This window comes from Teleopsis dalmanni, unplaced genomic scaffold, assembly GCF_002237135.1.
Source record: "Teleopsis dalmanni isolate 2A unplaced genomic scaffold, ASM223713v2 unscaffolded_contig_0451, whole genome shotgun sequence".
NCBI lineage: Eukaryota > Metazoa > Arthropoda > Insecta > Diptera > Diopsidae > Teleopsis > Teleopsis dalmanni.
The window spans coordinates 1-13,761 of record NW_024031833.1 but is presented as its reverse complement, the minus strand read 5'-3'; the positions used below and the strand labels follow the sequence as shown (position 1 = coordinate 13,761).

The following is a 13,761-nucleotide window of genomic DNA, read 5'->3' as shown; positions in this document are numbered from 1 at the left end:
TATATTTGGATTCTAAGTTCAAAAAGTGAATTTTATTTCAATATGTAAACTCATTCTTGACACGCTCTATTTATTAATCAAAAATTTGCTTATATTTACCTGACATATCAAATTGTTTTGCGAGTTCCTTCCAAGCTTCCATTTTTTGTTGAAACGAACCCGTTTTCTCAAACAATACAGGGAATTCCTGTATAGCTCTTATTAATGCTATATTAATATCCATTGAACGGCTTTTACTCTTCACAACCACGCTGCCTAAACTTGTCAGTGCTTGTTATTAAATGATGCGCATTATACTCGTATGTGTTATTTATCCGTTCAGAATAGTCCTCCATAGCCAAAGAACAATTCACTAAAGAGGAAACTATGATATGTACTGGACAAAACTATTTTAAAAATAGTTTGTTGATGACCTATTATATATAAGAAAAAGAACGGACTACTATTTTACCTTTACTAAAGCAATATTCAGATGTGATAATCCACTTTACGTTGGCTCAACTAGCAAATTTTATATTGAGTTGTCATTGCCGGTATCAATTGTCCGCGTACGACACACCTCAGAACTAATATTTTCACTAGTTTATAAAAAGTAAAATGGCACCCGTACCACACACCGCGAAACTAGTCTTTTCACTAGTTCATAAGAGGTAGAATGGTGTAAATTGATTTGAAAAGTAATAAATAACACGTGAAATTTATATATTATATATATATATTTATTTTAATATATATAAATATATATATACATATACACATATATGTATATTAAATACTTTTATTGCTGTAGTTTAATCAAATCTTCTAGAGTTTTGATTTTATCCTAGACTTTTGGTTTAATGACTTATGTATGTTTTAACGATTTATGGATACCGTTATGTTATTAATTGTAGTAATTCTAGATATTATTACACATTATTTTACATATTTTTGTATTACATTTTTAAAATTATTTACAATAAAGTGTCAATAAAAGCGGTGTTAATCGAAAGTAAGACCAATATATTTAAAATCGATAACTGTTAACATTACTTGATCTTCTTCATTCATAGGTGTACAGTCCACTAAGCATATTTTAATATTGTATGTTTTTACATATTCACCAAGTCAACGCGCTATTATTAATATCTTAAAGGGGCATAATATTAAAAACAAGAGAACGAATCATATTGCTCTCAATTTGTTTATGCACAACAAACATAAGCAGTGGATGTTTATTTCAACTGGTGAATCTTTGCATTGCCAGGAGTCAGAATATGCACTCTAGTTCCAAAATAAATAACTCTAATATCTGATTGAATTTCTTTGTTTCTCATTTGCATTTTAGTTTACTATTGTTCAAAGATAATAGAATACTCTATTAAATTTTCTACAAAAAAGCATTGAGAAATTTATATATTCTAAGTGGTGAGGTTTACTCATCCCCACAGACCACTCATTTCACTAGTACCTTTGGACTAGTTCGTGTACTAGTACCTAGCGACATATACATTTCGTATTGTTGTCAGCAACACACTAATACACATGAAACTATAAAAAGAAAAAATGCGATGTAAAAACTGATCATATATTTATTTGCTCTGTAGATACACCATTTACTGCGGATAACTTGATCCCGAAAAATAAAGTACTGTATGTTTAACTGGACGCCTACATATTTTAGGCTTTGTTGAGATATTCAATTACAAATACGCGTCATTATCGAATTGTGTCTACAAACAAAATTGTATATACCTATATTAGTAAAAAAATAACTGTAAGTGCAAAAATTTGCCAAAATTCAAGCCAGTGTAGACAAAAAGTAATCTAACATATTCATACAATATGGTTATCTATGTACATATATTTACATATACATATATGAACATGCATTAAATATACCACATGGTTTAAAAAGTCGAAACCAACCATACCGTCTGAATGTGTTAGTTTGAATATATATGTACATATATAAAAATATATATAAACATTGTTAATAGAATTTATGTTTTGTATATAAGCCTGATTTCATTTAATAGGAGCACAATTCAATATAGTTCTCCTCTTTTTACAACTATATATCTTTTAACTCAAGAAATGATAAAATACGTACATATTTATTAATAAATTAGCAGACATACATTGCAAATCGGAATACCTTTCTCTTTTTACCAAGAATGTAATTGATTTATTAATATTTTTAAAATCTTCTTTACTGTATCTTCATAATATCTGTTTGTCTCTTGAACTTTCCGATGCATTGGACAACATCATTGATAAAAATGAGTCGGAAGCCTGGGAAAGATCATTTAGTTGTTGCAGTATATCGACCAATAAGTCTATTGCCGCAAATCTCAAAAGTTTTCGAAATACTTCTAATAAAAAAATCCTGATATCCTCACCGATAGAAAACTTAATTCCGGGCCATCAATGTGGTTTTCGCAAAGTGCTTGGAACAATTGAGCAGGCCTTTAGAATCGCTATCGAAATACACCTAACTTTACATTCAAATCAATATTGTACGACAGTTTTTCTTGATGCAGCGCAGGCATTTGATAAGGTTTGGTTAAAGTTCTAAAATCCTATGTGACTCACCGAAAATTTAGGGTTAGACACAAATTTTTTACTTCGCAAGAGTACGATATTGACGCTGAAGTTCCAACTGACATTCCACAATACTCAAACAATTTGCTGACGATTTTCACTGACAACATTGCTATAGTCAGTAACGACCGTGACTGCACTATAACATCACAAAATTTATCCAGGCATCTTGGTTTGATTGAAGAGTGACTTGCTAAATGGAAAATCAAGGTAAATGAAACTAAATGCGTTCAAGTGACTTTTACTCTAAAGAGAGAAACATGCACTGCAGTTAAAATCAATAATGTGGTCATAGCTTAATCACATTCTTTGAAATATCTGGGAATTCGTCTAGATAGAAGGCTCAGGTGAACAAATCATATGGATGCCAAAAGATGCCAATTAAATCTTATATATAAGGAATTTTACTGGCTTCTAATTCGAAACTCTAAACTCAGTCTCGATAACAAATTGTTAATTTACAAATTAATATTAAAGTCAATTTGAACCTTTTCTATGGAACTGTGGTGTTCACCGTGTAACACAAATATAGAAAAAATCTGAAGAGTACAAAATAAAATTCTCCAAAACGCTAAATGAGCTCCATGGTATATCAAAAACAAAAACATACACAAAGACCTAAATCTACCAAGTGTAGAAGAAGTTATTCGCCATTATACACCTGAATTTCGAGAGAGACACAAGTTGTATCCAAATTTTCATGTTCGACACTAATCTCCTGCAACTGCACTAAATCACCTTAACAGAAAATCATTCATAAATATGAAGACCCTACCTCAAAAGCATACATGTTATTTATTTAAGATTTACAAAATTATTGTCAATTTCTATTTAGAAAGATTTAATCAATAAACCAATGTAAATAAATTTTTTTTTACTTTAAAAACATTCAAAATACTAGTAGATATGTTTATTTAACAGTTTTTGAATAACACGAAAAATTTTAAAATAATGAAAACCAGATCAATTTTGTGTTAATTTATTTATTTAGCCATTATACAAAAGAATGAAACACTATTTAAGGAAACAAAATACGTAAAATATCATTTTTGATCTGTGCATTTTTTGCATCATCCATATTTTTTATTTCTGAAGCTATCAATTTAAGAAAGTCTTCATCATCGATTGCATGTTTAATGGACTCTTTAAATTCTATTACTTCAACTGCTAATAGCTTCTCCTTCTCACCATCAGATTTATTCGACTCATTGTACTGTAATGCAGTTATTTCATTCAATACTGGTTCTTTCTTCATAACCACAACATCCACTTTATTAGTCACGTGTTCGACCTCTACATGTACTTGCCGTTTGTTGACACAAATTTTATTAATATCTTCTTCTGCTATGTCAAATTCTGGGACTATTGCATATGGCCATTCTTTTCTTGTTTCGATGCCAGTCAAATTCTGTTCGATACCCAAATGTGGAAGCAAGTATGACATTTCATCTCCGTATTTATATTTTGCATCTTTAAGGAAGTTTCGTAGTAAGCTATGCCAACGCGCTCTTAAAGATTTCTCTGGAAGAAAAATATATTCATTGTAGTCATATACAGTATATCAAGAACGAGTTTACACATTGAACTACAACTCACTTTATTAACTTATTGTCGCAGAAACACGGCAGTTTCCTTAAATATAAAGATTTTTGATAATAACTTTTTAATAATTATTATATTGAGAATACAAATATAAAAAAAATTTCAGTAGTTTGTTGTAAAATAAACGAATTCTACCACAAAAACAAATCCCACATCATTTTTTGACTGTCCAGTAACTGTTCACACAAATAATATAAAGTTCTTTAATATAAACTTTATTCACTGGAAACATTGTTATATAAGTTTTAAGTATTGAATATAGTCCTTTGTAGTATCTTTGATATATATTACAGATTACATAAAAAATCTTTATATTTAAACAAATAGCAGTATATTTGGATTCTAAGTTCAAAAAGTGAATTTTATTTCAATATGTAAACTCATTCTTGACACGCTCTATTTATTAATCAAAAATTTGCTTATATTTACCTGACATATCAAATTGTTTTGCGAGTTCCTTCCAAGCTTCCATTTTTTGTTGAAACGAACCCGTTTTCTCAAACAATACAGGGAATTCCTGTATAGCTCTTATTAATGCTATATTAATATCCATTGAACGGCTTTTACTCTTCACAACCACGCTGCCTAAACTTGTCAGTGCTTGTTATTAAATGATGCGCATTATACTCGTATGTGTTATTTATCCGTTCAGAATAGTCCTCCATAGCCAAAGAACAATTCACTAAAGAGGAAACTATGATATGTACTGGACAAAACTATTTTAAAAATAGTTTGTTGATGACCTATTATATATAAGAAAAAGAACGGACTACTATTTTACCTTTACTAAAGCAATATTCAGATGTGATAATCCACTTTACGTTGGCTCAACTAGCAAATTTTATATTGAGTTGTCATTGCCGGTATCAATTGTCCGCGTACGACACACCTCAGAACTAATATTTTCACTAGTTTATAAAAAGTAAAATGGCACCCGTACCACACACCGCGAAACTAGTCTTTTCACTAGTTCATAAGAGGTAGAATGGTGTAAATTGATTTGAAAAGTAATAAATAACAAGTGAAATTTATATATTATATATATATATTTATTTTAATATATATAAATATATATATACATATACACATATATGTATATTAAATACTTTTATTGCTGTAGTTTAATCAAATCTTCTAGAGTTTTGATTTTATCCTAGACTTTTGGTTTAATGACTTATGTATGTTTTAACGATTTATGGATACCGTTATGTTATTAATTGTAGTAATTCTAGATATTATTACACATTATTTTACATATTTTTGTATTACATTTTTAAAATTATTTACAATAAAGTGTCAATAAAAGCGGTGTTAATCGAAAGTAAGACCAATATATTTAAAATCGATAACTGTTAACATTACTTGATCTTCTTCATTCATAGGTGTACAGTCCACTAAGCATATTTTAATATTGTATGTTTTTACATATTCACCAAGTCAACGCGCTATTATTAATATCTTAAAGGGGCATAATATTAAAAACAAGAGAACGAATCATATTGCTCTCAATTTGTTTATGCACAACAAACATAAGCAGTGGATGTTTGTTTCAACTGGTGAATCGTTGCATTGCCAGGAGTCAGAATATGCACTCTAGTTCCAAAATAAATAACTCTAATATCTGATTGAATTTCTTTGTTTCTCATTTGCATTTTAGTTTACTATTGTTCAAAGATAATAGAATACTCTATTAAATTTTCTACAAAAAAGCATTGAGAAAATTATATATTCTAAGTGGTGAGGTTTACTCATCCCCACAGACCACTCATTTCACTAGTACCTTTGGACTAGTTCGTGTACTAGTGCCTAGCGACATATACATTTCGTATTGTTGTCAGCAACACACTAATACACATGAAACTATAAAAAGAAAAGATGCGATGTAAAAACTGATCATATATTTATTTGCTCTGTAGATACACCATTTACTGCGGATAACTTGATCCCGAAAAATAAAGTACTGTATGTTTAACTGGACGCCTACATATTTTAGGCTTTGTTGAGATATTCAATTACAAATACGCGTCATTTTCGAATTGTGTCTACAAACAAAATTGTATATACCTATATTAGTAAAAAAATAACTGTAAGTGCAAAAATTTGCCAAAATTCAAGCCAGTGTAGACAAAAAGTAATCTAACATATTCATACAATATGGTTATCTATGTACATATATTTACATATACATATATGAACATGCATTAAATATACCACATGGTTTAAAAAGTCGAAACCAACCATACCGTCTGAATGTGTTAGTTTGAATATATATGTACATATATAAAAATATATATAAACATTGTTAATAGAATTTATGTTTTGTATATAAGCCTGATTTCATTTAATAGGAGCACAATTCAATATAGTTCTCCTCTTTTAACAACTATATATCTTTTAACTCAAGAAATGATAAAATACGTACATATTTATTAATAAATTAGCAGACATACATTGCAAATCGGAATACCTTTCTCTTTTTACCAAGAATGTAATTGATTTATTAATATTTTTAAAATCTTCTTTACTGTATCTTCATAATATCTGTTTGTCTCTTGAACTTTCCGATGCATTGGACAACATCATTGATAAAAATGAGTCGGAAGCCTGGGAAAGATCATTTAGTTGTTGCAGCATATCGACCAATAAGTCTATTGCCGCAAATCTCAAAAGTTTTCGAAATACTTCTAATAAAAAAATCCTGATATCCTCACCGATAGAAAACTTAATTCCGGGCCATCAATTTGGTTTTCGCAAAGTGCATGGAACAATTGAGCAGGCCTTTAGAATCGCTATCGAAATACACCTAACTTTACATTCAAAACAATATTGTACGACAGTTTTTCTTGATGCAGCGCAGGCATTTGATAAGGTTTGGTTAAAGTTCTAAAATCCTATGTGACTCACCGAAAATTTAGGGTTAGACACAAATTTTTTACTTCGCAAGAGTACGATATTGACGCTGAAGTTCCAACTGACATTCCACAATACTCAAACAATTTGCTGACGATTTTCACTGACAACATTGCTATAGTCAGTAACGACCGTGACTGCACTATAACATCACAAAATTTATCCAGGCATCTTGGTTTGATTGAAGAGTGACTTGCTAAATGGAAAATCAAGGTAAATGAAACTAAATACGTTCAAGTGACTTTTACTCTAAAGAGAGAAACATACACTGCAGTTAAAATCAATAATGTGGTCATAGCTTAATCACATTCTTTGAAATATCTGGGAATTCGTCTAGATAGAAGGCTCAGGTGAACAAGTCATATTGATGCCAAAAGATGCCAATTAAATCTAAAATATAAGGAATTATACTGGCTTCTAATTCGAAACTCTAAACTCAGTCTGGATAACAAATTGTTAATTTACAAATTAATATTAAAGTCAATTTGAACCTTCTCTATGGAACTGTGGTGTTCACCGTGTAACACAAATATAGAAAAAATCTGAAGAATACAAAATAAAATTCTCCAAAACGCTAAATGAGCTCCATGGTATATCAAAAACAAAAACATACACAAAGACCTAAATCTACCAAGTGTAGAAGAAGTTATTCGCCATTATACACCTGAATTCCGAGAGAGACACAAGTTGTATCCAAATTTTCATGTTCGACACTAATCTCCTGCAACTGCACTAAATCACCTTAACAGAAAATCATTCATAAATATGAAGACCCTACCTCAAAAGCATACATGTTATTTATTTAAGATTTACAAAATTATTGTCAATTTCTATTTAGAAAGATTTAATAAATAAACCAATGTAAATAAATTTTTTTTTACTTTAAAAAGGTGACCAAATAATAAACACATTCAAAATACTAGTAGATATGTTTATTCAACAGTTTTTGAATAACACGAAAAATTTTAAAATAATGAAAACCAGATCAATTTTGTGTTAATTTATTTATTTGTATAAAGACAAAAGAAGGTAACACTATTTAAGGAAACAAAATACGTAAAATATCATTTTTGATCTGTGTCTTTTTTGCATCATCCATATTGGTTATTTCTGAAGCTATCAATTTAAGAAAGTCTTCATCATCGATTGAATATTTAATCGACTCTTTAAATTCTTTAACTTCAACTGCTAATAGCTCCTCATTTTGACCATCAGATTTGTTCGACTCATTATACCGCATTGTAGTTATTTCATGCAATATTGGTTCTTTCTCCGTATCTGCAACATCCACTTCATTAGTCACTTGTTCGACCTCTACATGTACTTGCTGTTTGTTAACACAAATTTTATTAATATCTTCTTCGATACCAGCCAAATTCTGGTCGATACCCAAATGTGGAAGCAAGTATGACATTTCATCTTTGTATTTGAATTTTTCATCTTCAAAGAAGCTTCGTAGTAAGCTATACCAATGGGCTTTTAAAGATTTCTCTGGAAGAAGTATATATTCATTGAAGTCATATACAGTATATCAAGAACGAGTTTACACATTGAACTACAACTCACTTTATTAACTTATTGTCGCAGAAACACGGCAGTTTCCTTAAATATAAAGATTTTTGATAATAACTTTTAAATAATTATTATATTGAGAATACAAATATAAAAAAAATTTCAGTAGTTTGTTGTAAAATAAACGAATTCTACCACAAAAACAAATCGCACATCATTTTTTGACTGTCCAGTAACTGTTCACACAAATAATATAAAGTTCTTTAATATAAACTTTATTCACTGGAAACATTGTTATATAAGTTTTAAGTATTGAATATAGTCCTTTGTAGTATCTTTGATATATATTACAGATTACATAAAACATCTTTATATTTAAACAAATAGCAGTATATTTGGATTCTAAGTTCAAAAAGTGAATTTTATTTCAATATGTAAACTCATTCTTGACACGCTCTATTTATTAATCAAAAATTTGCTTATATTTACCTGACATATCAAATTGTTTTGCGAGTTCCTTCCAAGCTTCCATTTTTTGTTGAAACGAACCCGTTTTCTCAAACAATACAGGGAATTCCTGTATAGCTCTTATTAATGCTATATTAATATCCATTGAACGGCTTTTACTCTTCACAACCACGCTGCCTAAACTTGTCAGTGCTTGTTGTTAAATGATGCGCATTATACTCGTATGTGTTATTTATCCGTTCAGAATAGTCCTCCATAGCCAAAGAACAATTCACTAAAGAGGAAACTATGTTATGTACTCGACAAAACTATTTTAAAAATAATTTGTTGATGACCTATTATATATAAGAAAAAGAACGGAGTACTATTTTACCTTTACTAAAGCAATATTCAGATGTGATAATCCACTTTACGTTGGCTCAACTAGCAAATTTTATATTGAGTTGTCATTGCCGGTATCAATTGTCCGCGTACGACACACCTCAGAACTAATATTTTCACTAGTTTATAAAAAGTAAAATGGCACCCGTACCACACACCGCGAAACTAGTCTTTTCACTAGTTCATAAGAGGTAGAATGGTGTAAATTGATTTGAAAAGTAATAAATAACAAGTGAAATTTATATATTATATATATATATTTATTTTAATATATATAAATATATATATACATATACACATATATGTATATTAAATACTTTTATTGCTGTAGTTTAATCAAATCTTCTAGAGTTTTGATTTTATCCTAGACTTTTGGTTTAATGACTTATGTATGTTTTAACGATTTATGGATACCGTTATGTTATTAATTGTAGTAATTCTAGATATTATTACACATTATTTTACATATTTTTGTATTACATTTTTAAAATTATTTACAATAAAGTGTCAATAAAAGCGGTGTTAATCGAAAGTAAGACCAATATATTTAAAATCGATAACTGTTAACATTACTTGATCTTCTTCATTCATAGGTGTACAGTCCACTAAGCATATTTTAATATTGTATGTTTTTACATATTCACCAAGTCAACGCGCTATTATTAATATCTTAAAGGGGCATAATATTAAAAACAAGAGAACGAATCATATTGCTCTCAATTTGTTTATGCACAACAAACATAAGCAGTGGATGTTTGTTTCAACTGGTGAATCGTTGCATTGCCAGGAGTTAGAATATGCACTCTAGTTCCAAAATAAATAACTCTAATATCTGATTGAATTTCTTTGTTTCTCATTTGCATTTTAGTTTACTATTGTTCAAAGATAATAGAATACTCTATTAAATTTTCTACAAAAAAGCATTGAGAAATTTATATATTCTAAGTGGTGAGGTTTACTCATCCCCACAGACCACTCATTTCACTAGTACCTTTGGACTAGTTCGTGTACTAGTACCTAGCGACATATACATTTCGTATTGTTGTCAGCAACACACTAATACACATGAAACTATAAAAAGAAAAGATGCGATGTAAAAACTGATCATATATTTATTTGCTCTGTAGATACACCATTTACTGCGGATAACTTGATCCCGAAAAATAAAGTACTGTATGTTTAACTGGACGCCTACATATTTTAGGCTTTGTTGAGATATTCAATTACAAATACGCGTCATTTTCGAATTGTGTCTACAAACAAAATTGTATATACCTATATTAGTAAAAAAATAACTGTAAGTGCAAAAATTTGCCAAAATTCAAGCCAGTGTAGACAAAAAGTAATCTAACATATTCATACAATATGGTTATCTATGTACATATATTTACATATACATATATGAACATGCATTAAATATACCACATGGTTTAAAAAGTCGAAACCAACCATACCGTCTGAATGTGTTAGTTTGAATATATATGTACATATATAAAAATATATATAAACATTGTTAATAGAATTTATGTTTTGTATATAAGCCTGATTTCATTTAATAGGAGCACAATTCAATATAGTTCTCCTCTTTTAACAACTATATATCTTTTAACTCAAGAAATGATAAAATACGTACATATTTATTAATAAATTAGCAGACATACATTGCAAATCGGAATACCTTTCTCTTTTTACCAAGAATGTAATTGATTTATTAATATTTTTAAAATCTTCTTTACTGTATCTTCATAATATCTGTTTGTCTCTTGAACTTTCCGATGCATTGGACAACATCATTGATAAAAATGAGTCGGAAGCCTGGGAAAGATCATTTAGTTGTTGCAGCATATCGACCAATAAGTCTATTGCCGCAAATCTCAAAAGTTTTCGAAATACTTCTAATAAAAAAATCCTGATATCCTCACCGATAGAAAACTTAATTCCGGGCCATCAATTTGGTTTTCGCAAAGTGCATGGAACAATTGAGCAGGCCTTTAGAATCGCTATCGAAATACACCTAACTTTACATTCAAAACAATATTGTACGACAGTTTTTCTTGATGCAGCGCAGGCATTTGATAAGGTTTGGTTAAAGTTCTAAAATCCTATGTGACTCACCGAAAATTTAGGGTTAGACACAAATTTTTTACTTCGCAAGAGTACGATATTGACGCTGAAGTTCCAACTGACATTCCACAATACTCAAACAATTTGCTGACGATTTTCACTGACAACATTGCTATAGTCAGTAACGACCGTGACTGCACTATAACATCACAAAATTTATCCAGGCATCTTGGTTTGATTGAAGAGTGACTTGCTAAATGGAAAATCAAGGTAAATGAAACTAAATACGTTCAAGTGACTTTTACTCTAAAGAGAGAAACATACACTGCAGTTAAAATCAATAATGTGGTCATAGCTTAATCACATTCTTTGAAATATCTGGGAATTCGTCTAGATAGAAGGCTCAGGTGAACAAGTCATATTGATGCCAAAAGATGCCAATTAAATCTAAAATATAAGGAATTATACTGGCTTCTAATTCGAAACTCTAAACTCAGTCTGGATAACAAATTGTTAATTTACAAATTAATATTAAAGTCAATTTGAACCTTCTCTATGGAACTGTGGTGTTCACCGTGTAACACAAATATAGAAAAAATCTGAAGAATACAAAATAAAATTCTCCAAAACGCTAAATGAGCTCCATGGTATATCAAAAACAAAAACATACACAAAGACCTAAATCTACCAAGTGTAGAAGAAGTTATTCGCCATTATACACCTGAATTTCGAGAGAGACACAAGTTGTATCCAAATTTTCATGTTCGACACTAATCTCCTGCAACTGCACTAAATCACCTTAACAGAAAATCATTCATAAATATGAAGACCCTACCTCAAAAGCATACATGTTATTTATTTAAGATTTACAAAATTATTGTCAATTTCTATTTAGAAAGATTTAATAAATAAACCAATGTAAATAAATTTTTTTTTACTTTAAAAAGGTGACCAAATAATAAACACATTCAAAATACTAGTAGATATGTTTATTCAACAGTTTTTGAATAACACGAAAAATTTTAAAATAATGAAAACCAGATCAATTTTGTGTTAATTTATTTATTTGTATAAAGACAAAGCTATTTTACAAAAGAAGGTAACACTATTTAAGGAAACAAAATACGTAAAATATCATTTTTGATCTGTGTCTTTTTTGCATCATCCATATTGGTTATTTCTGAAGCTATCAATTTAAGAAAGTCTTCATCATCGATTGAATATTTAATCGACTCTTTAAATTCTTTAACTTCAACTGCTAATAGCTCCTCATTTTGACCATCAGATTTGTTCGACTCATTATACCGCATTGTAGTTATTTCATGCAATATTGGTTCTTTCTCCGTATCTGCAACATCCACTTCATTAGTCACTTGTTCGACCTCTACATGTACTTGCTGTTTGTTAACACAAATTTTATTAATATCTTCTTCGATACCAGCCAAATTCTGGTCGATACCCAAATGTGGAAGCAAGTATGACATTTCATCTTTGTATTTGAATTTTTCATCTTCAAAGAAGCTTCGTAGTAAGCTATACCAATGGGCTTTTAAAGATTTCTCTGGAAGAAATATATATTCATTGTAGTCATATACAGTATATCAAGAACGAGTTTACACATTGAACTACAACTCACTTTATTAACTTATTGTCGCAGAAACACGGCGGTTTCCTTAAATATAAAGATTTTTGATAATAACTTTTTAATAATTATTATATTGAGAATACAAATATAAAAAAAATTTCAGTAGTTTGTTGTAAAATAAACGAATTCTACCACAAAAACAAATCGCACATCATTTTTTGACTGTCCAGTAACTGTTCACACAAATAATATAAAGTTCTTTAATATAAACTTTATTCACTGGAAACATTGTTATATAAGTTTTAAGTATTGAATATAGTCCTTTGTAGTATCTTTGATATATATTACAGATTACATAAAACATCTTTATATTTAAACAAATAGCAGTATATTTGGATTCTAAGTTCAAAAAGTGAATTTTATTTCAATATGTAAACTCATTCTTGACACGCTCTATTTATTAATCAAAAATTTGCTTATATTTACCTGACATATCAAATTGTTTTGCGAGTTCCTTCCAAGCTTCCATTTTTTGTTGAAACGAACCCGTTTTCTCAAACAATACAGGGAATTCCTGTATAGCTCTTATTAATGCTATATTAATATCCATTGAACGGCTTTTACTCTTCACAACCACGCTGCCTAAACTTGTCAGT

At 29.5% G+C, this 13,761-nt stretch overlaps 3 protein-coding genes across 3 annotated transcripts; all 3 read right to left on the bottom strand.

Annotated features, from left to right (window-relative positions):
- Positions 1-3,561: 3,561 nt before the first annotated feature.
- On the bottom strand, positions 3,562-4,876 carry LOC119663478. The gene is made up of 2 exons (XM_038073087.1): positions 4,615-4,876; positions 3,562-4,104 (listed from the first exon to the last, which is right to left on the bottom strand). Exons 1-2 carry the CDS (start codon positions 4,736-4,738, stop codon positions 3,602-3,604), a joined length of 627 nt encoding a protein of 208 aa, XP_037929015.1. The 5' UTR covers positions 4,739-4,876; the 3' UTR covers positions 3,562-3,601.
- Positions 4,877-8,133: 3,257 nt separating this feature from the next.
- LOC119663480 lies at positions 8,134-9,263 on the bottom strand. Its single transcript, XM_038073088.1, has 2 exons — positions 9,097-9,263; positions 8,134-8,586 (listed from the first exon to the last, which is right to left on the bottom strand). Exons 1-2 carry the CDS (start codon positions 9,218-9,220, stop codon positions 8,135-8,137), a joined length of 576 nt encoding a protein of 191 aa, XP_037929016.1. The 5' UTR covers positions 9,221-9,263; the 3' UTR covers position 8,134.
- Positions 9,264-12,622: 3,359 nt separating this feature from the next.
- Positions 12,623-13,753, bottom strand: LOC119663481. The gene is made up of 2 exons (XM_038073089.1): positions 13,592-13,753; positions 12,623-13,081 (listed from the first exon to the last, which is right to left on the bottom strand). The coding sequence occupies exons 1-2, from the start codon at positions 13,713-13,715 to the stop codon at positions 12,630-12,632; spliced, it is 576 nt and encodes a 191-aa protein (XP_037929017.1). The 5' UTR covers positions 13,716-13,753; the 3' UTR covers positions 12,623-12,629.
- Positions 13,754-13,761: the final 8 nt, after the last annotated feature.